The sequence below is a fragment of the Mustelus asterias genome, unplaced genomic scaffold (genome assembly GCF_964213995.1).
Source record: "Mustelus asterias unplaced genomic scaffold, sMusAst1.hap1.1 HAP1_SCAFFOLD_69, whole genome shotgun sequence".
Classification (NCBI taxonomy): domain Eukaryota; kingdom Metazoa; phylum Chordata; class Chondrichthyes; order Carcharhiniformes; family Triakidae; genus Mustelus; species Mustelus asterias.
This window is the reverse complement of record NW_027590131.1, coordinates 98,625-119,568: the sequence shown is the minus strand read 5'-3', so window position 1 is coordinate 119,568 and position 20,944 is coordinate 98,625. Positions and strand designations below refer to the sequence as shown.

The 20,944-nt window shown below is 47.4% G+C and overlaps 1 protein-coding gene across 2 annotated transcripts in view; it reads right to left on the bottom strand.

Annotated features, from left to right (window-relative positions):
* Nucleotides 1-1,268: 1,268 nt before the first annotated feature.
* The window catches only part of LOC144483451 (NACHT, LRR and PYD domains-containing protein 3-like), a 76,949-nt gene continuing 57,273 nt past the window's right edge, over nt 1,269-20,944 (bottom strand). For both annotated transcript variants that reach the window (XM_078202140.1, XM_078202141.1), the window contains 3 exons: nt 12,177-12,347; nt 6,207-6,374; nt 1,269-3,080 (listed from right to left, as the gene is read on the bottom strand). In XM_078202140.1, the coding sequence (XP_078058266.1) occupies nt 2,942-3,080; nt 6,207-6,374; nt 12,177-12,347 (478 nt within the window). In that variant the 3' untranslated portion in view covers nt 1,269-2,941. The remainder of the gene's footprint in view (nt 3,081-6,206; nt 6,375-12,176; nt 12,348-20,944) is intronic.

Sequence of the window (20,944 nt, the reverse complement as noted above, 5' to 3'; positions counted from 1 at the left end):
CCCCCTCACTCAATTCCTTCCCTTTCACTCTCTTCCCCCTCAGTCTCTGCCCTCACACTCTCCCATTTACTTTCCATCCCTTAGTTTCTCTCCCTTCACACTTCCCCACTCGCCCTCCCCTCTCTCTCCTCCTCACTCGGTCTTCACTCTCTCCCTTCCCCTTCAGTGTCTTTCCCCCCTCAGTCTTTTCCGTCACACTATCCCGCCTCAGACCTTCCACTCTCTTCCCCCTCAGTCTTTTCCGTCACACTATCCCGCCTCAGACCTTCCACTCTCTTCCCCCTCAGTCTTTTCCGTCACACTGTCCCGCCTCAGACCTTCCACTCTCTTCCCCCTCAGTCTTTTCCGTCACACTATCCCGCCTCAGACACTCCCCTTCACTATCCGTCCCATCAACCTCTCTCCCGCTTATGCTCTCTCCCCTCAGTTGCTCTTCACTTACTCTCCCCCTTACTCTCTCCTCTGACTCTCTCCCCGTCAGTTCCTCTCCCCGTTCTCTCCCTCCTCTGACTCTCTCCCTCATTCTTCACCTTTCTCCCCCTCACTCCGTCCCTTCACTCCATCTACGCTCACTTTCTCCCCTTCACTCTACCTCTCATTCTCTTCTCTCTCCTCCTCACTTTCATCCCCCACTCTCTCCCCCTCACTCCGTCCCCTCTATCTCTCCGCTTCACCCTTCTCCTCCCCCTGCGTCCCCCGCACTCCCCTCTCATTCTCTTATCCCTCATGCGCTATCTTCCCGTCACTCTCCCTCCCCCATTCTCTCCCTCACTTTTCACCTATTCTCCCCCTCATTCGACCTCCCATCGCGCTCTCCCCTCACACCATCTGCCCTCAACCTCTCTCCCCCTCACTCGCTCTTCACCGACCCTCTCCCTCACTCTTTCTGCTCACTCACTCTCTCATTGAGTGCATTTAAGACAGAGATAGACATGTTCTTGATTGGTAAGGGGATCAAATGTTATGGGGGAAAGGTGGGAGAATGGTGTTGGAAACTTATCAGCCGTGATTAAATGGTGGAGGAGACTCGATGAGCAGAATAGCTGAATTCTGCTCCTGTATCTTATGGTCTTTTCAGTTTCACGCTCACTGTTAGCGTTTACACTATTTTTATTACACAATTATTTACACCAGTCCCCCGCTCTTTATTAGCTTGTGTATGTATTAGTTTCAGCATTCCAATGATTCACAATTAGCATTTAACTAATTAACCAATAAGCATTTAATTGTAAATAACTACAGTTATACATATTATAAAATTAGGAATATCCATTACAATTACAGAGCAGCAGCATTAACCCTTTCTCTTCCAAGACTCAATAACATAGATCATGTCACAAACTGAGCAGTATTCAGTTAAAACTAGCCCAGACCAGACAACACAAAGTTAATTTAAATTGAAATAATAGGTGATGCGAGGAGATTGTTCTGAAGAAATGATACTAATTTGAAAGTGATTAATTCATAGTCTTTGAAGAATTTCCCCGATCCAATGTGATGCTTTTAATGGTGTAGAATTTCTACCCACTTTTCAGCGCCGGCATCTGCAACTGTAGATGGATGAAAAGCAACAATCTGACAAACACCAGGTAATATCTGTCATGGTAAAATAAACAGTTTGATAAATAATGGTAATATCTGACATCATGCATCTGTCCTGAGATCTTTGGGATAATCCAAAATAAATCATACATTCAGAAATTAAATAAAGCTGAGGTGAGTGTGCAGGAACAGAGTGAAATTGTGATTCTACCTTTCTATGCTCTCGCTCTGCATCTGCTCAGTGAGATATAAGGAACAAGGAAAGAGGAAACTGCATTTCCGAGGCTCTGATCCTGTGCAATGCTGCGCCAGTGTTCCTGTGTTGCTTTCGTTCGAGGGATGTCGGTTTCAGAGGAAATGTTATCACTTGTTGTCCAACTGAAATGTTATTTGGTTACAGGGCGCTGCGGTTTCATTAACCGCTGCAATGCGTGGGTTTGTTGCTTGATAGTGGTTTGTGATGTGCGTTTCTGTGGGTTTATGGCTGCGTGTTGAGAGTATTTAAGAGAGATTCTGTGTTTCTCTTTGTGTCAGTACGTGGATAAGAGTGTACAATTGTCTGTGTTTGTGAGTGTGTGGGTGTCAGTTTGGGCCTGTGTGTCTGGAAATAGGTGCAGGTGTGTTATCTTGGAAACAGGAATTACAGAGTGCAGCAGAGTTTACCCACTCCCATTCTGAATGGGATCAGTGTCTGATAACTGCACCAAATGTACACATTACAGTCTGAGATCATCCCCAACTACAATCTCCAGACAATATCTCCCATAGGGAATGAGGGAACAGAGTTCATGTACAGTGTCTGGTGATAAAAGGGTTAATTCTCCAGCCGGGGTTCCTGCTGCAAACTCCAATCCCTGTCAATATTGTTCAATATTCACGCTGCAGTAATCGGTTCCTCGATGCAGACATGGGACTTACTGAACTTGTCTGAGGCTCACAGAGAGCAGCGCCTGCAGTAGCTGTGAGCCACCAGCAGATGGTGGCATTGTGTCACTTTAACCACCAGATAGTGAAAGAGGTTTTGAGGAGAGGCTGGTGGAGCCTTTAATTCATTCACAGAGACAGAGAGGAAACTCTGACAAGATTGACCAATCTGCCCCCTGCTGGGTACTGTCAGAATCACACACACACTGTTCTCTCTCTGGAGAATGATCTCTGCTGCTCCATTTTGAAAGGAGGTTGAAGACTCTGTTGCTGAGAACACTGACAACACATTGCTGCTTAAACAATGGTTTGCAGCAATCTTTCCTTCAATGTGGAGACTAAAACTACAACAGTTTTCCAGCTGGGAAACCAGGTAAGCAGGGAAATCAGTGCCAGGCTGGAGGGGCTGATGGAATAGGGAGGGAGAGGGGCAGGAATGAAGGGTTTGGAAGGAGCTGTCGAAGATCTTCACAATTCAGGATTTCACTGTAACCGGTGGAGCAGCAATGTTTATAGATTGAAATGTTCCCACTGTCACTGTCAGTCCCCGTCTGGATCCCCCCAGCGACTTCAGCTGTCTCTTCCCATTTGGACTGAACTGATTCCACCCCAGCCTGAAACAGATTAAAGATGAAACAGGAAATAAACAGATTGAACAACAGAGTAAATAACAGGAGACTGGAGTTAATGGGACAAATCTTCTGGTCTCTGGATCGCACTGATCTACCTGGGAATTGTCCCAGAGGTATTAACTACTATTGGGGAACTCCCCTGCTGCAGTTAGAGTCAGATACTTGGGACAGATCCACAAAGTTTACCTGGATAGTTACTCAGGTAATGTTAGACAGCTCACCACCTGGGCTAATACCTGAATAGCACAACCGAGTCCCCCAATCACTTCCCACTGATCCCCATACTCCACCTCCCACAGTCTGACTAGACCCACTCATAGAGTCACAGAGGTTTACAGCATGGAAACAGGCCATTTGGCCCAACTTGTCCATGCCACCCTTTTTTAAAAAACACCCGAAACTACAGTTCCACCCATATAGACTCAGTGGCTGAACCCTCGGATATATCCCCCCTCAGTACGGCCGTGATGCTTTCCCTAATCAAAAGTGCAACTCCCCCTCCTCTCTTACCTCCTGTTCTATCTTTCCAATAGCATCTGTACCCTGGAACATTGAGCTGCCAGTCCTGTCCCTCCCTTAGCCATGTTTCAGTAATTGCTATAATATCCCAGTCCCATGTACCCATCAATACCCTGAGTTCATCTGCCTTGCCCGTCAGGCCTCTTGCATTGAAATAAATGCAGTTTAATCTGGACTTCCCTTGCTCTCTGTCTTGCTTCTGTCTGATCTGTCTGGTACTAGGATTACTGACACTGCCTTTACTAATTAATGTGCTCTCTTTAACTTCCGTGCTGTCCTCAAACTTCTCTTTTGTCTCCCTACTGCTTTGGATCCCACCCCCCTGCCAACCTCGTTTCAACGCTCCCGAGCTGCTCGAGCAAATCTCCCCGCCAGGATGTTAGTCCCCCTCCAGTTCAAATGTAACCCATCCCTCTTTAACAGATCAGCCCTTCCCCAGAAAAGATCCCAATGATCCAAAAATCTATATCCCTGCCCCCTGCACCAGCTCTCAAGCCAGTCATTCATCTGCCTAATCCTCCTATTCCTACTCTCACTAGCACGTGGTACCGATAGTAGTCCTGAAATTACTACCTTCGAGGTCCTACACGTTAGCCTTCTGCCTAACTCTCTGTATTCACATTTCAGGATCTCATCCCTTTTCCTACCTATGTCGTTGGTACCAATATGTACAACGACCTCTGGCTGCTCACCCTCCCCCTTAAGAATGTCCTGCAATCGCTCAGAGACGTCCTTGACCCTGGCACCAGGGAGGCAACACACCATCCTGGAGTCTCGATTGCAGCCACAGAAACGCCTGTCTGTGCCTCTAACTAGCGAGTCCCCTATTACTACTGCTCGCTTGCTCTTTGCCCGACCCTGTCCCACAGCAGAACCAGCTGTGGTGTCACAGGCCTGGCTACTGCTGGTACCTCCCCCTGACAGGCTATCACTCCCGTAAATCATCTCCCCCTCCCCTCCAGCCCGACTACCTCCCACTAGCCCTTGAACAAATCTGACTAAACCTCCCAACTTGGCCTCATCCGTCCCACCCTCTCCTGACCTGACACAGAAACATGGAAGATAGGAGCAGGTGGTGGCCATTTGGTCCTTTAAGCCGACTCCACCATCCATCACAATCATGGCTGATCGTCCAACTCAAAAGCCTAATCCTGCTTTCTCCCCATAACCTTTGATCCTGTTCGCCCCAAGTGCTATATGCAGCCGCCTCTTGAATACATTCTTGACTATATCTCTGACTTAAACTGATGACTCAAGAACCAACCCCAACCCACTACTCTCCAAAGCTATTAACCAATCCCAACCTCCGACCACGCAACCAAATCTAACTAGACACCCAGCAACATTACCAACTCCCAGCCGCCATCCAAACTGCTGATTAACCCTCCAACCCAACACAACACAACTCGACCACCCTCCCGACACCCAGAACTAATCCTTGAACCTCTCCCCAGCTCCCTGACTAACCACTCATCCAGCGACACACCAACCCATTCACTCCCACAATCAACTAACACTTATGGAGCTCCCCGGGGTCACTGTGCTGTAAATAAGGTGTGCTCGCTCTACGTGACTCCACTCTGCTCTGATGGAGATCGCCTGGGTCACTGCTGTAAATAGGGTGCGTGCTCTCTCTTCCCCGACTCTACTCCGCTATGATGGAGCTCCCCGGGGTCACTGTGCTGTAAATAGGGTGCGTGCTCTCTCTTCCCCGACTCTACTCCGCTATGATGGAGCTCCCCGGGGTCACTGTGCTGTAAGTAGGGTGTGTGCTCTCTCTCTTCTAGGACTGTGCACTGATGGAGTTCCTTGGAGTCACTGTGGTGTAAATAGGGTGTGTGCTCTCTGTTCCCCAACTCTACTCTGGTGGAGCTCCCCGGGGTCACTGTGCTGTAAATAGGGTGTGTGGTCTCTCTTCCCCGACTCTACTCTGGTGGAGTTCCCCGGGGTCACTGTGCTGTAAATAGGGTGTGTGCTGTCTCTTCCCCAACTCTACTCTGGTGGAGTTCCCCGGGGTCACTGTGCTGTAAATAGGGTGCGTGCTCTCTCTTCCCCGACTCTACTCTGGTGGAGTTCCCCGGGATCACTGTGCTGTAAATAGGGTGTGTGCTCTCTCTTCCCCGACTCTACTCTGGTGGAGTTCCCCGGGATCACTGTGCTGTAAATAGGGTGTGTGCTGTCTCTTCCCCAACTCTACTCTGGTGGAGTTCCCCGGGGTCACTGTGCTGTAAATAGGGTGCGTGCTCTCTCTTCCTTGACTCTACTCTGCTCTGATGGAGCTCCCCGGGGTCACTGTGCTGTAAATAGGGTGTGTGCTCTCTCTTCCTCGACTCTACTCTGCTCTGATGGAGTTCCCCGGGGTTACTGTGCTGTAAATAGGGTGTGTGCTGTCTCTTCCCCGACTCTTGTCTGCTCTGATGGAGCTCCCAGGGTCGCAGTACCGAAGATCCTGGGAGAAATATGCAGCAGTTTCAGTTTGGGAGAATTTTCACACATACCATTGCTGCTGCTTGGAAGATTCAGGCCCATTTATACTTTAAATCGATTTATATTTTAATTGTTACACTAAAAATTCACACAAACACTCACTCGATCTCCTCCAGACTGCTGCAGGTCAGTATGAGGCGGCGGAGAGCAGGGACAGATTGATCTGTGAAGGAGTTTGATACCAGGTTCAGAATCCTCAGTGACTGGTTTGTACAGAGAGCGGAGGCGAGATCCTCAGCACAAGAATCTGTGAGAGCGTTCCTATACAGACTGGAGACCAGAGAGAGGAATAACAGGAATCAGGCTCAATCCCCAGTGTTTTAAATAATACTGTTAATAACAATAATAATGTATTGTATCAGACATTCCAAAAACACAACCTGCATTTCTGTAGAATGAATAAATACTCAATGCTGAAAATGAAATATAAATAAACTGGAAATGCTCAGCAGGTTCGCTAAATACATGTGAAGAGAGAAACAGGGGTAAAGTTTGAGCTTCCATTGGAACTGGGAACGGGCAGTGAATTGACAGGTTTGAAGTGACAGCGGTGGGTGGCTGGGGAAGAAACAAAGAAAGGACAAACTGGAATTACAGGAGTGATTAAATGATAAAAGTGATGATGGGACAGGACCACAATCACAGGATCCCCATGTCCTTACTCGGAGTGGCTCGGGAGGGACATGGGATGGTCAGTGGTTTGGGAATGCAGTTTGTGGTGAGGTTGAAGATAATGGCTGTGATTTTACCAGAAGCTCTGAAGTGCCAGCATGGGGATTGGAAATGGGTGGTGTGTCCATGTGGGCAGGATAGGCAGAGTTATGAAGGTGATATTGTCAGAGGGGGACAATTAACGGCTGGCAGGCAGGGGGAGCTGCCCACTGAGGCAGCCCGGGCAGGGGGCAGTCCCGGTTCAGGCAATGCTGGCACCATCTCCAAAGGCAGCAGGACTTTCAAACACAGCAGCTCTGGAGGGAGCAGCGAGGGAGCTCTGCTTACTGAATGAAGGACTGAAATGTCAGAAAGCAGAGCAAGGCTTGCGCCCCTCCCCCCCCCCCCCCCCCCCCCCTCCCAGGAGGGGCTCCTCCCGGCTGCTCAGGCTCAGAGGGAGGTCCTGTTCCCTCAGGATGGGAGGAGATTATCCCATCGGTACAAGCCAGTCTGGATGGAGATTGCTGGGAGGTGAGCAGGTTTCAGACACGTGGTTACAGAGTGGAAAAGGATCAATGTCCTGATGTGTTCTGCCACGGTGAGTGCAGCACAGCCTGATATGTGAATAAGGATGAGAGGGAAATTGTGGAAAGAACATCTCCACCCAGACACTGGCAATGCAAAGGACTTGCAGAATCTCACTGGCTGTCCTGTCTGGAGACAATACACATCTCTGTAACCTGTGCTTAATGCTGCCTTCTCTCACATTATCTGTCTCTTTAAGACCTGGTTGGCTGTAGGGATTCGCATTCTAATCAGTATTCTGTAACTTGATTTTGTGTCTCTGTGCCCTGTTTGAGAGCAGATTTCCACTCCATCTGACGAAGGAGCAGCGCTCCGAAAGCTAATGGTATTTGCTACCAAATAAACCTGTTGGACTTTAACCTGGTGTTAAAACTCTTACAATGCAAAGGCAGCAGCATTGACTGTCAGAGACATGTCCGTTAGGCTGACACCAGCATAGGCTCGAGCAGGGCTGACCAACATATTCACTGGGCAAACACACGTCAATGTTTTTCTCACTCAAGCGGCCGGTGAGTAAATTTCAGAATGATAAAGTTTGGCACAGCAGAAATTTCAATTAAAAACTGAACTGAGATATGAAAAGAAACAACTTGCTGAGCACAATAATGAGTAATAAATAAAGATGATTATTAGAGTTTAATCCTCATCAATCACAAATTGTTTCTCTCCCACATTTGCTGCAGATTGGCTCAAAAACCCAGCAGCAGCAAACATGGGAAAGAAACGGGATGTGATTGGAGGAGCAGCTCCATGCAGATTCTTCCATTCAAACTGAACTGTGAGACTGAGATTCTGGAAACTCGCTCCGGGGGCCGCATTGAGGGGCTTCGAGGGTCACATTCACCCCTTGGTCCACACGTTGGACAACCCTGGGCTACTGCATGTGTTTGATGGGTGAGTAACAATTTGTGTGTTTGGAAAGAGAGCAAACATCATCAGGGAATGAGTGAAGAAGAGTGGAGACATCCAGGTCTTGCCATCCTTACGCCAATGGAAGATGAAGTGCTGGATCAGGAAGGCCTGGCGGCAGAGTGGGTAATTACTGCTGGTGAGATGGGTTGAGTGGGTGGCCTAATGAATGGGCACAGGAGAGCGTCTGGTGAGGACAAAACATAGAGCTTGTTTATCCATCACTGGTCACAGAGAGCAGTCTGAAGGACGTATTGGGATAGGAACAAAATACCTCGGAACAGCAGAAGGCCATTCAGCCCCTCGAGCATACTCCATCACGGCTGATCTAATTATAGTCTCAACTCTTTTCCCCGTAACCCTTGATTCACTTCTCAATCCAAAATCATTCTTAACTCAGCCTGGAATATATTCAATGACTCTGCCGCCACTAGTCTCCAGGGAAGAGAATTCCACTGACCAGCCACCATCTAAAAATATAAATTTCTCCTCATCTCAGTCTTAAGGGACTAACAATTACATTTTAAAATCTGTCCCCTTGTTCTGGTCTCTCTTACAAGAAGAAACAGCCTCTCAGCAACCACCCTGTCTCATCCCCTCAATGCGATCACCTTTTAATCTTCTGAACTTTCATAGATATTGCTCCAATCTGCCCAAATTTCCCTCGTAAAATAAACCTCTCCATCCCAGGAATCAGCCGAGTGAACTTACTCTGAACTGGTTCCAATACAATTCTATCCTTTTTTAAGTAAAGAGCTCAACACTGTACACATTACTCCAGTTGTGGAGCCTCCCTGAGCCTCTCCACATCCCCTTGAAACATCTTTGCATCCTCCTCACAATTCAGATTTTCACCTAGTTTTCTATTATTCGCAGATTTGGAAATATTATATTTGATCCCCACATCCATATCATTGATGTAGATTCTGAATAGCTGAGACCCAAACACTGATCCCTGCCGTACTCCACGAGTTAGAGGCTGTCAACCCAAAAGTAACCCATTTATTCCAACTCCTTGTTTCTGTCCATTGATCAGTTCTCAATCCATGCTGGTATATTCCTCCCAATCCCACGTGCTCCAATTTTATTTAATAACCTCGTGTGTGAATCATGCAACGATAGAATCCCTAGTGTAGGAATCGTCATTCGGCCCATCGAGACACACTGACAGAGAAACTTATCACGGTCCGCTCCCCATAAACTCACAAATTTACTGGGGCTAATCCACCGAACCTACACATCTTGGGACACGAAGGGCAATTTTACCATGGCCAATCCATCTACCATCCATATCTTTGGAGTGTGGGAGGAAACTGGAGCACCCAGAGGAAACACACACACACACGGGGAGAATGTGGAAACTCCACACAGTCACCCAAGGCTGGAATTGAACCCGGGCCCCTGGCTGTGATGCAACAATGTTAACCACTGTGTCACCGTGCCAGCCTTTCATAAATCCATGTTGGCCCTGTCTAATCCTGCCATTAATTTTGAAGTGTTCTGTTATCACTTCCTTTATTATAGATTATTATAGGATTTCCATACCATCAATGTCAGACTAATAGATCTGCAGTTGCCCGGTTTCCCGTAACCCCACATATTTACGCCGCTAATCCACCTAAACTACACATCTTGGACACTAACGGGCAATTTAGCACGGCCAATCCACCCAACCTACACAGTTTGTTTGGACTATGGGAGGAAACAGGAGCAGCCGAAGGAAACCCACACAGACACGGGGAGAACGTGAAAACTCCACAGACAGTCGCTCAAGGCTGGAATGAATCCGGGTCCCTGACGCTGTGAGGCAGCAGTGCCAACCCCGGTGCCACATCTTCACTTAATCTAATACACTCCTTGAATTAGCAACGGCTGGAACACTTCTGCTGCTGTTTTTCAAATGAAAGGAATCTATTTTTGTTGGAAACGCCACACATTTGCACATCACCATGTCTAAAACAGCTTGTTGTGTGATTGGCACTGGAACGTGCTTCTCCAGGAATTTGCTTGAATACATTCTGTGAACTAATCTTCTATTCAACTTTTGACAATTTGATTCTGGCAAAAGACCTAATTCAGAAGCGAATTATACAGTAAATGGAAGAACCCATCAGAACATTGACCTACAGAGGGATCTGTGTGTACAAGTGCACAGAAAGTGACAACACAGGTGAATGAGGTGGTCAAGAAGGCAGACAGCACGCTCGTCTTCATCGACCGCAGCATCGAGTGTAAAAGTTACAAAGAACAAAACAGCACAGGAACAGGCCCTTCAGCCCTCCAAGCCCGCGCCGCTCCCTGGTCCAAACTAGACCATTCTTTTGTATCCTTCCATTCCCACTCCGTTCATATGGCTGTCTAGATAAGTCTTAAACGTTCCCAGTGTGTCCGCCTCCACCACCTTGCCCGGCAGCGCATTCCAGGCCCCCACCACCCTCTGTGTAAAATACATCCTTCTGATATCCGTGTTAAACCTCCCCCTCCTCACCTTGAACCTATGACCCCTCGTGCACGTCACCACCGACCTGGGAAAAAGCTTCCCACCGTTCACCCTATCTATGCCTTTCATAATTTTATACACCTCTATTGGGTCATCCCTCATCCTCCGTCTTTACAGCGAGAACAACCCCAGTTTACCCAATCTCTCCTCATAACTAAGCCCTTCCATACCAGGCAGCATCCTGGTAAACCTCCTCTGTACTCTCTCCAAAGCCTCCACGTCCTTCTGGTAGTGTGGCGACCAGAACTGGACGCAGTGTTCCAAATGCGGCCGAACCAACGTTCTATACATCTGCAACATCAGACCCCAACTTTTATACTCTATGCCCCGTCCTATAAAGGCAAGCATGCCATATGCCTTCTTCACTACCTTCTCCACCTGAGACGTCACCTTGAAGGATCTGTGGACTTGCAAACCCAGGTCCCTCTGCGTATCTACACCCTTTATGGTTCTGCCATTTATCGTATAGCTCCCCGCTACGTTAGTTCTACCAAAATGCATCACTTCGCATTTATCTGGATTGAACTCCATCTGCCATTTCTTTGCCCAAATTTCCAGCCTATCTATATCCTTCTGTAGCCTCTGACAATGTTCCTCACTATCTGCAAGTCCAGCCATTTTCGTGTCGTCCGCAAACTTACTGATCACCCCAGTTACACCTTCTTCCAGATCGTTTATATAAATCACAAACAGCAGAGGTCCCAATACAGAGCCCTGCGGAACACCACTAGTCACAGGCATCCAGCCGGAAAAAGACCCTTCCACTACCACCCTCTGTCTTCTGTGACCAAGCCAGTTCTCCACCCATCTAGCCACCTCCCCCTTTATCCCATGAGATCCAAGTTGGCAAGTGATGTAACGGCCGTATGAAACTTTAATAAGGCCACATTTGTAATATTGCTTGCAGTTCTGTTCGCCACACTATCAGATGGATGTGGGTGCTTTGGAGAGAGTGCAAAGAAGGTTTACCAGAATGTTGCCTGATCAAGGAGGGTTAAGGTATGAGGAGAGGTTGGATAATCACGGATTGTTTTCACGACAAGAAGGGAGATTGAGAGGTGACCTGACAGAGGATACACAATTATGAGAGGCATCGACATGGTGGATAGTCAGAGACTTTTTCCTCGTGTGGAATGGTCAACTACAAGAGGGCACAGGATGAAGGTGAGAGGGGAAAAGTTTGGGGAGATGTGTGGGGTAAGTTTTCTCACAGAGGGTGGTGGGTGCCTGGAATGCACTGCCAATGGAGGTGGTGGAAGCAGCACGTTCCCAATGTTCAAGGTGTATCTTAATAGACACATGAACAAGAGAGGAACAGAGGAACAGATAACAATAGTAATGGGTTTTTTATACAAATACCAGTGGTGAAATTATATTGTTGAATATTCAGTTATTATAAACACAATGTCACACAGTCTGCTACTTACTACAGTTTCTGTATTTTACAGTCCGGATTCCTCAGAGCCACAGACAGCAGTTTCACTCCGGAATCTCCCAGGTTATTGTCACCCAGATACAGATCTATCAGTGAGCGGTTTGTACTGAGAGCAGAGGCCAGGTCCTCGGCACAAGAATCTGTGAGAGCATTACTACGGAGACTGGAGATCAGAGAGAGAAAAATAACAGGAATCAGGGTAAATCCACAGTGTTTTTAAGAATAAGGTCATTAACAATAATAATGTACAGCGCGGGACATTCAAGAAACACAACTTCAGTTGATACAGAAGGCAAAATTCTATTGATGCTGTAAATCTGAAATATGAATAAATATGTTGGAAACTCTCATCAGGTCAGGCAATATCTGTGAAGATAGAAACAGATTTAGTTTCAGTTCAATTCGCGAAACTTAGAAATTGGAAATAGCGGTGAATTAAATTGTTTTAAGTGACAGGGAGCTGGGGATGGGCGGGTGACAAGGAAAGAACAAAATGGAAGAGCCGGAGTGATTAAATGACAAAAAGGATGATGGTGAAAGGGAAGAGCACAGGATTCCCATGTCCTTACCCTGAGTCACAGGGAGGGACATGGGATGGTCAGTGGCTCAGGAATGGAGTGTGTGGTGGGGTTGAAGATGATGCGACAGAAACCTTTCTCACACTGCCAGTGGTTCGGGTCTGGAATTCACAGCCGGGAAGTGTGGTGGAGGTCGGCTGCATCGAAGGAGTCAAAAAGGAATGAGATGATTATTTAAATATAAACAATGAGTGAGGATACGAGAAAAATGCTGGAGAATGACTCAAATTCCTAATGCTAATTTGGTGAGCTGGTGCAGACACGATGGGCCAAATGGCCTCATTGTGCACCGTAAGAATTCTGTGAAGATAGTGGTTGGAAATGTATCGATATTTCAGCTGGAAGTTGGTGATGTTGCCGTGTGGACAGTGTTAGTAGCCATGGTCCTCAGTGAAATATTAACATTTCTCTCCAATAGAGAGAGACAATTAGTTACATGTCGCTTCAGGGACACAACTTAGTAAACGTGAGGCAATGGGAGGAGGTGGGACTCCATGAACCCCACAGCCGGTAAGAGGACCAAACCCTCAACATTAGCGTCATTCTACATCACACTCGAGACATGAACCAACTGAACTAACCAACTCCACACAGAGCCAGAACGGGCACATTAATACCTGACAGGTGAGGGGAATCCGTCCACTCAGGCAGCACAGGCAGAATCACTGAATTGTTACAGAGCAGAAGGAGGCCATTCGGCCCATTGTGTCTGCACTGACTCTCCGAATGAGCAACTCACTAAGTGTCATCCCCCCACCTTCCCCCAAAACCCTGTGCATTCCAGAGCTTAACCACTGGCTGCAGGGGAAGGCCCCATTCAGGCAGAGCTGGCCCCAGATTTAAAGGCAGCCAGCGGCACTTTTAAAGGCTCTGTAGGGAGCAGTGAGGGAGCCCTGGTTAATGAACAAAGGGCTGAAATGGCAGAAGGTAGATTAAACTCAATTCGCTGACACTTCCCTGGAAATTCTCAAGGATATATCTGTTTCGAAGGAGGTTCTGTTCCCTCAGGAGTGGAGGACGAGACCTGTCACATCAACCCAAGCAAGTCTGGATGGAAACTGCCGAGGGTCAGAGCAGGCAGCACGTGGCTGCAGTGAGGCAAAAGGATCAATAACCTGATATGTTCTGACAAGGAGAGCGTTAAACTTACAGGCTGATATGTGAATAAGGATGAAAGAGGAATGGTGGAAAGACCATCTCCACCCAGACACTGGCAATGTCCAGACAGCAGCATCAATCTTCAGGAACATGTCAGCCTCTCTGTGAAGGGTTCCGGTCAGTCAGAGATGGCTGCTGCACTGCCGACACTGAGTGCCCATCCTGGTGGTCCCATGATGGGCAGTCTGGCAGCATCATAGGCTTGTGTGTGTCTTTGATGGGTGAGTAACAATGGAAATTTATGTGCTTGTAGAAGAGGGCACTCAGCGTCAGAGAAGGAGCCAAGAGTGACAGTGTCTGGATTGTGTCATCCTTATGCCAATGGAAGATGCAGTGCTGGAGCTGGGAGAGCTGGAGGCTGGGTGGGCAATCGCTGATGGGGAGATGGGTTGTGGATCCAGAGAGAGAGAGAGAGAGAGAGTGAGTGAATGGATGGGCACAGGAGAGACTCTGCTGCTGAGTCCCAAACCTGGTGCTTGTGTGTCTTCCATTGGTCACATGGAGCTCTGGGTTAGGAACAGTCTCCAGGACATGTTGGAATGTGTATTACCCTCTAACATTCTTCACTCTCTCACACAAAACAACAGCTGCGGTGAGCGGGATATGTGCGTGCAGCTCTGAAGATGAGGAGGGGTCGTCAGAGGGTGGATTGTCATATTATTGCCCATAAGGAGGATGTGCAGGATATTCTGGAGGGTCTGAAAATAGATAAATCCCCTGGTCCGGATGGGATTTATCCAAGGATTCTCTGGGAGGCAAGAGAAGTGATTGCAGAGCCTCTGGCTCTGATCTTCAGGTCGTCGTTGGCCTCTGGTATAGTACCAGAAGATTGGAGGTTAGCGAATGTTGTCCCATTGTTTAAGAAGGGGAACAGAGACTTCCCCGGGAATTATAGACCGGTGAGTCTCACTTCTGTTGTCGGCAAGATGTTGGAAAAAATTATAAGGGATAGGATTTATAGTTATTTGGAGAGTAATGAATTGATAGGTGATAGTCAGCATGGTTTTGTGGCAGGTAGGTCGTGCCTTACTAACCTTATTGAGTTTTTTGAGAAAGTGACCAAGGAGGTGGATGGGGGCAAGGCAGTGGACGTGGTATATATGGATTTTAGTAAGGCGTTTGATAAGGTTCACCATGGTAGGCTTCTGCAGAAAATGCAGATGTATGGGATTGGGGGTGATCTAGGAAATTGGATCAGGAATTGGCTAGCGGATAGGAAACAGAGGGTGGTGGTTGATAGTAAATATTCATCATGGAGTGCGGTTACAAGTGGTGTACCTCAGGGATCTGTTTTGGGGCCACTGCTGTTTGTAATATTTATTAATGATCTGGATGAGGGTATAGTTGGGTGGATTAGCAAATTTGCTGATGACACCAAAGTCGGTGGTGTGGTAGACAGTGAGGAAGGGTGTCGTAGTTTGCAGGAAGACTTAGACAGGTTGCAAAGTTGGGCCGAGAGGTGGCGGATGGAGTTTAATGCGGAGAAGTGTGAGGTAATTCACTTTGGTAGGAATAACAGATGTGTTGAGTATAGGGCTAACGGGAGGACTTTGAATAGTGTGGAGGAGCAGAGGGATCTAGGTGTATGTGTGCATAGATCCCTGAAAGTTGGGAATCAAGTAGATAAGGTTGTTAAGAAGGCATATGGTGTCTTGGCGTTTATTGGTAGGGGGATTGAATTTAGGAGTCGTAGCGTTATGTTGCAACTGTACACAACTCTGGTGCGGCCGCACTTGGAGTACTGTGTGCAGTTCTGGTCCCCACATTACAGGAAGGATGTGGAGGCTTTGGAGAGGGTGCAGAGGAGGTTTACCAGGATGTTGCCTGGTATGGAGGGGAGATCCTATGAGGAGAGGCTGAGGGATTTGGGATTGTTTTCGCTGGAAAGGCGGCGGCTAAGAGGGGATCTTATTGAAACATATAAGATGATTAGAGGTTTAGATAGGGTGGATAGTGATAGCCTTTTTCCTCTGATGGAGAAATCCAGCACGAGGGGGCATGGCTTTAAATTGAGGGGGGGTAGTTATAGAACCGATGTCAGGGGTAGGTTCTTTACCCAGAGGGTGGTGAGGGATTGGAATGCCCTGCCAGCATCAGTTGTAAATGCGCCTAGTTTGGGGGCGTTTAAGAGATCCGTAGATAGGTTCATGGACGAAAAGAAATTGGTTTAGGTTGGAGGGTCACAGTTTTTTTTTAACTGGTCGGTGCAACATCGTGGGCCGAAGGGCCTGTTCTGCGCTGTAATGTTCTATGTTCTATAACGTCCGCCAGAGCAGATAATGTCTCACACGAGTAGCAAAGGGGTTACAATCTGGCAGCACAGAGCAGCACACACAAACCCGAGCAGCTGATGAAGGCAGGAATAGCTGAGTTCACTCACACTCGAGGGGAGAGGGCAGATCCAGCTTGTGGAAGATGAAATGTGACTGGAGTCTTTAACAATGCAGCAGATACTGGAGCTGCAGCGTAGGATACTTTAACATTTGGTGGAGTTTCCAAAGGCTGTGTGTATCCATACACAAAGGATGGAGGAGTCAATCCAGGCCAGCAGTGTTACCATGTCTCAGGTCTGAGCACAAATAGCATCCTCCACAGAGAGATTGGTGACCTTCATGGAGAGTCACATCCAGCCTATCACCCACAGGAAATACACATGAACCTGCAGGTTCTCACCACCTCCATGAGCTCTGTGGAACACGGGCTGTGGGAGGGGTGGGAAAATGTGCCTGGAGTAACTGTCAGGACCTCCCCAGCTGAGCAGAGAGGGTCCAGTTTGCCCTGAATGGATAGAGGAGCGGCTGCCTGCAGTATTCGGGAGCTCCTCTCAGGATGCCCCTGGTGTGGGCAGTGGGTCCCCTTCTGCTCCGACTGTGACACAAGCACCTCACGAAGCTATGATGACAGAGACAACTCCAGCATCTGTGCAGAGGACCCGCAGTTGGCCGGATCCTTCCAGGACTCAGGAAATCAGAGGACAAAGGCCACGGTCATCGAAATTCCCAGAGGAGAGGAGAGAGGTAAGATGCTGCCTGCAGCTCAGCGGAAAGTGCGGGGATGGCGGTGGTTGTCATGGTGGGGTTGCTTCCTTGGGTTTCACAGGGTTATACTTTGTTATTACTGGTCACTTTGTTATGTCTGTATTTTGAGTAAATTCAGAGATGGAGCACCACTAAAAAAATGCTTCACCATATTACTGGGTCTTTAACAGTTCACTGGGAATGGGAGATGGGAAATACAGCACTGAATCAGGTCAATACAATTCCAATACCTTTGTTTCATGTCGTGACGGCTCCAGGGAAATTATAAAACATTCACAGAAACAGCAACAGGGCTGGAGATGGTGAAGATTTATTACACTGAATGGCTGTGAGAGTGTGACTCATGCAAAACATGTCTGTATCACTGAATCTCGACCCTCCCTGAGACATATCCCATGTCCCTGGCCTGTGTTCCATGGGGTTCCTCATCATGAAGCATTGGTCAACATCGCACTTGTTCAAAGTCACACTTTGTTCAAAGCTTCTCCACTCTAGATCCAGGTTGTATGGAACACAGCACAACACCAGGACATTTGAGACCCTTGCTGAGTATATTGAAGGGCTCCATCAGATCTATCTTTAGAAACCTTATGGCCTGCTCAATGGTCACTCAAGTTGCCCTGGAGCAGCTGTGTGTGTCTCTCATCTGTAACTATGTTTGGGCACAATTACCCATCCCTTCAGTGGGTAGCACTGGTCTTTCTTAATTCTTTCATGGGATGATGGTTTCACTGGCAATGCCAACACTTGCTCCCATCCACAATTGTCCTTGAGAAGGGGATGGTGAACCATCTTGTTAAATTCTGAAGACCCTCTGGTACAATGCCGTGAGGAAGGGACATCCAGGATTATGATCCCACGTCAGTGATGGAAAAGCAATATATTCCAAGTCAGGTTGGTGTCTGGCTTGGGAGGGAATCTGAAGGTGGTTGGTGTTCCATTCTTCTGATATTCTTGCCCATCTTGGTGATAGAAAAGTCTTCCTATTTTCTATCACCTAACCAGCACAGGCTTGTGTCTTTGATGGGAGAGTAACAATGGAACTTTATGTGCCTGTAGAAGAGAGCACGAAACGTCAGGAAATGAACTACAAATGGTGGCAGTGTCCAGATGTTGCCATCCTTACACCGAGAAGCAGCAGCACTGGAGCTGGGAGATCAACAGATAGTGTGGGAAATCGCTGATTGCGATACTGGTTGTGGAGCTGAGAGCGAGCGGTCGAATGGATGGACACAAGAGACCCTCTGGCACCTGCAACACATAGAGCCTGTGTGCCCATCACCGGTCACATGGAACCGGCTGAAGGACGTGTTGGAATGTACATTTTGTTACAAACTATGTCTTGAAGAAATATACTGAATATTGAAGGATATTGAATTTGATGATCAGCCATGAACAAAATGAATGGTGGAGCAGGCTCGAAGGGCCGAATGGCCGACTCCTGCTTCTAGTTTCTATTTTAATCATGTTTCTCTGCAGGTTATGTTGTCGGCACCGTGCTGTCTGTAGCCGGTTTCCTTTATTGTTACTGAAGCAGTATAATTGACATCATGTTGATTTTAATCTGAACTAATGCAGTGTTCTGTTGTTTCAGTGTTTCCCCTGGGATGGCAGAGTAGAGCTTGATTGCGGGTGATTGACAGGTTGTCATGTGACTGAGGGACAGCTATTTTTCACAGAACATTCTAGTTTTAATTCTTCTTTCAGAAGCTTCTTGAAGTTAAGACAAACAGCAGTGCTGTTTCCCTCTCTGAAGTTGGAGTTTTTTCTGTTTAAGTGTTGCTGTGTTGGAAGCTGTCAGAGACTGGGGTTACCTCTCTGCGGTTGGACTGTTCGGAGCGACATCCTTCTCTGAAAACAATTGTCTGTTGGCTCTCCGGAAGTGGTAGAAAGCTGGAAATCGGCATCACGTGAGCTTACTTGTTTTTGTGCTAACTAATGTTGGAGAAGGGTGTATGTCTGTGGATATTGCTTTATATTGGAACAACAGAGATAGCTAGCTGTTAAGAGTTATACTGTGTCATGTTTAAGTCTTGCAATTGGTGAAGGTTATGCTAATTCTTGTTGTTATATTCTAACTGCATTCTTAAATAAACTGTGTTTGATAAAAGCATCCTAGTGGGTCACTTGATTCATACCTGGAGTGAAACACCTCATGCTCATCAATGCCAAAATCAAATGTAAAACCAAGGGTCCAGGCTAACTTCACAAAACACCTTGGAGTTTCTGGTCTGCATCTTAACAATTGCCTCCATTCACTCTTTACTCTTCCTCACAAATCAAGGGCTGTGTGACTGGGTGACGTGTGTCCCCCTGTAAGCATGTGAACGGGTCCTCAGAGTCACCGTCACATTATTCCCCTACACCCAGGGCACAGAAATCAATGTGATTGACATTCCACTGCATTGGGATCAGAGAGAGAGAAATCACAGGAATCAGTGAAAATTCAGGTTCTGGTTCATAACTTCCAACCCCTGGGCCTTTATAGAGTTTTTCAGCACAGAAAGAGGCCCTTCGGGCCATCGTGTCTGTGTCAGCCATCAAGCACCAATCTATTCTAATCCATTTCCAGCACTTGCTCCATAGCCTTGTCTGCTGCGGCATTTCAAGTGCTTGTCTGAATGCTTCTTAAATGTTGCGAGTGTTCCTGACTCCACCACCCTTTCAGACAGTGAGATCCAGATTCCCACCACCCTCTGGGTGAAAAAGCTTTTCCACAGAACCATAGAATCCCCACTGTGCAGAAGGTGCCCAATCGCGCCATCGACTCTGCACTGACTGTCCGAAAAAGCCAGGCCCACACAACTGCTTATCACTGGACATTTATCATGGCAAATCCACTGAAACTACATATCTTTGGACATGAAATGATAATTTAGCATGGTCGATCCACCTAACCTACACATCTTTGGACTGTGTGAGGAAACCAGAGTACCTGACAGAAACACGCACACACGGGGGGAACATGCAAGCTCCACACAGGCAGTCACCTGAGGCCAGAATTAAACAAAGGTCCCTGACGTTGTGAGGCAGCAATGCTAACCACTGTGTCATCTTCAATTCTCCTCTGAAACTCCTGCCCAATGCCTTAAATCTATGCCCCTGGTTATTGTCTCCTAAAACAAAGGGGAAAGGTTTATTTCTATAATTTGATACAACTCCACATGGTCGTCTCCCAGCCTTCCCCGTCTGAAAAAAATAACAGGAGCATTGACATACAGATGGATCTGTGCGTACTTGTCCACTGATGCCTGAAAGTGGTAACACAGGTGGATAACTTGGTCAACAAGGCATGCAGCATGCTTGCTTCATTGGCCAGGGCATCAGGTATAAAAGTTGGCAAGTTATGTTACAGCTGTATTATACTTTAGTTCGGCCCAACATGGAATATTGCGTGCAGTGCTGATCGCCAGACAACCAGAAGGATGTGGCTGCTTTGGAGAAGGTGTAAAGAAGGTTTACAAGGATGTTGCCTGGTCTGGTTAAGGTATGAAGAGAAGTTGAATAAACTCGGATTGTTTTCACTGGAAAGACGGAGGCTGGGGGGCGACCTGATAGAGGCAGATATATGGTTGATAGTTGGAGTCTTTTCCCCAGGGTGGAAATGTCAACTACAAGGCGGGACAGTTTGAAGGCAAGAGGGGGAAAGTTTAGAGGAGACGTGCGGGGAAAGTTTTCACATAGAGAGTGGTGGGTGCCTCGAATGCACAGTCAGTGAAGTTGACGGAAGCAGGCACGTTCCCAATGTTCAAGGTTAATCCTGATAGAAACATGAACAGGAGATGAACAGAGGAATAGAAACTGCGTATGAGCAATAAGTACTGGGTCTGAATAAGAATGAGTCGTCGCTGCAGGCTTGGTGGGTCGAAGGGCCTGTTACTGTGCTGCATGGCTCTTTGTTCTTCTTTGTACATGAATGTTAAAATCACCCGTGATTATTGCAGAATGTTTTTACAAGACCCCATTAATATTCCTGTGTCGGAGAT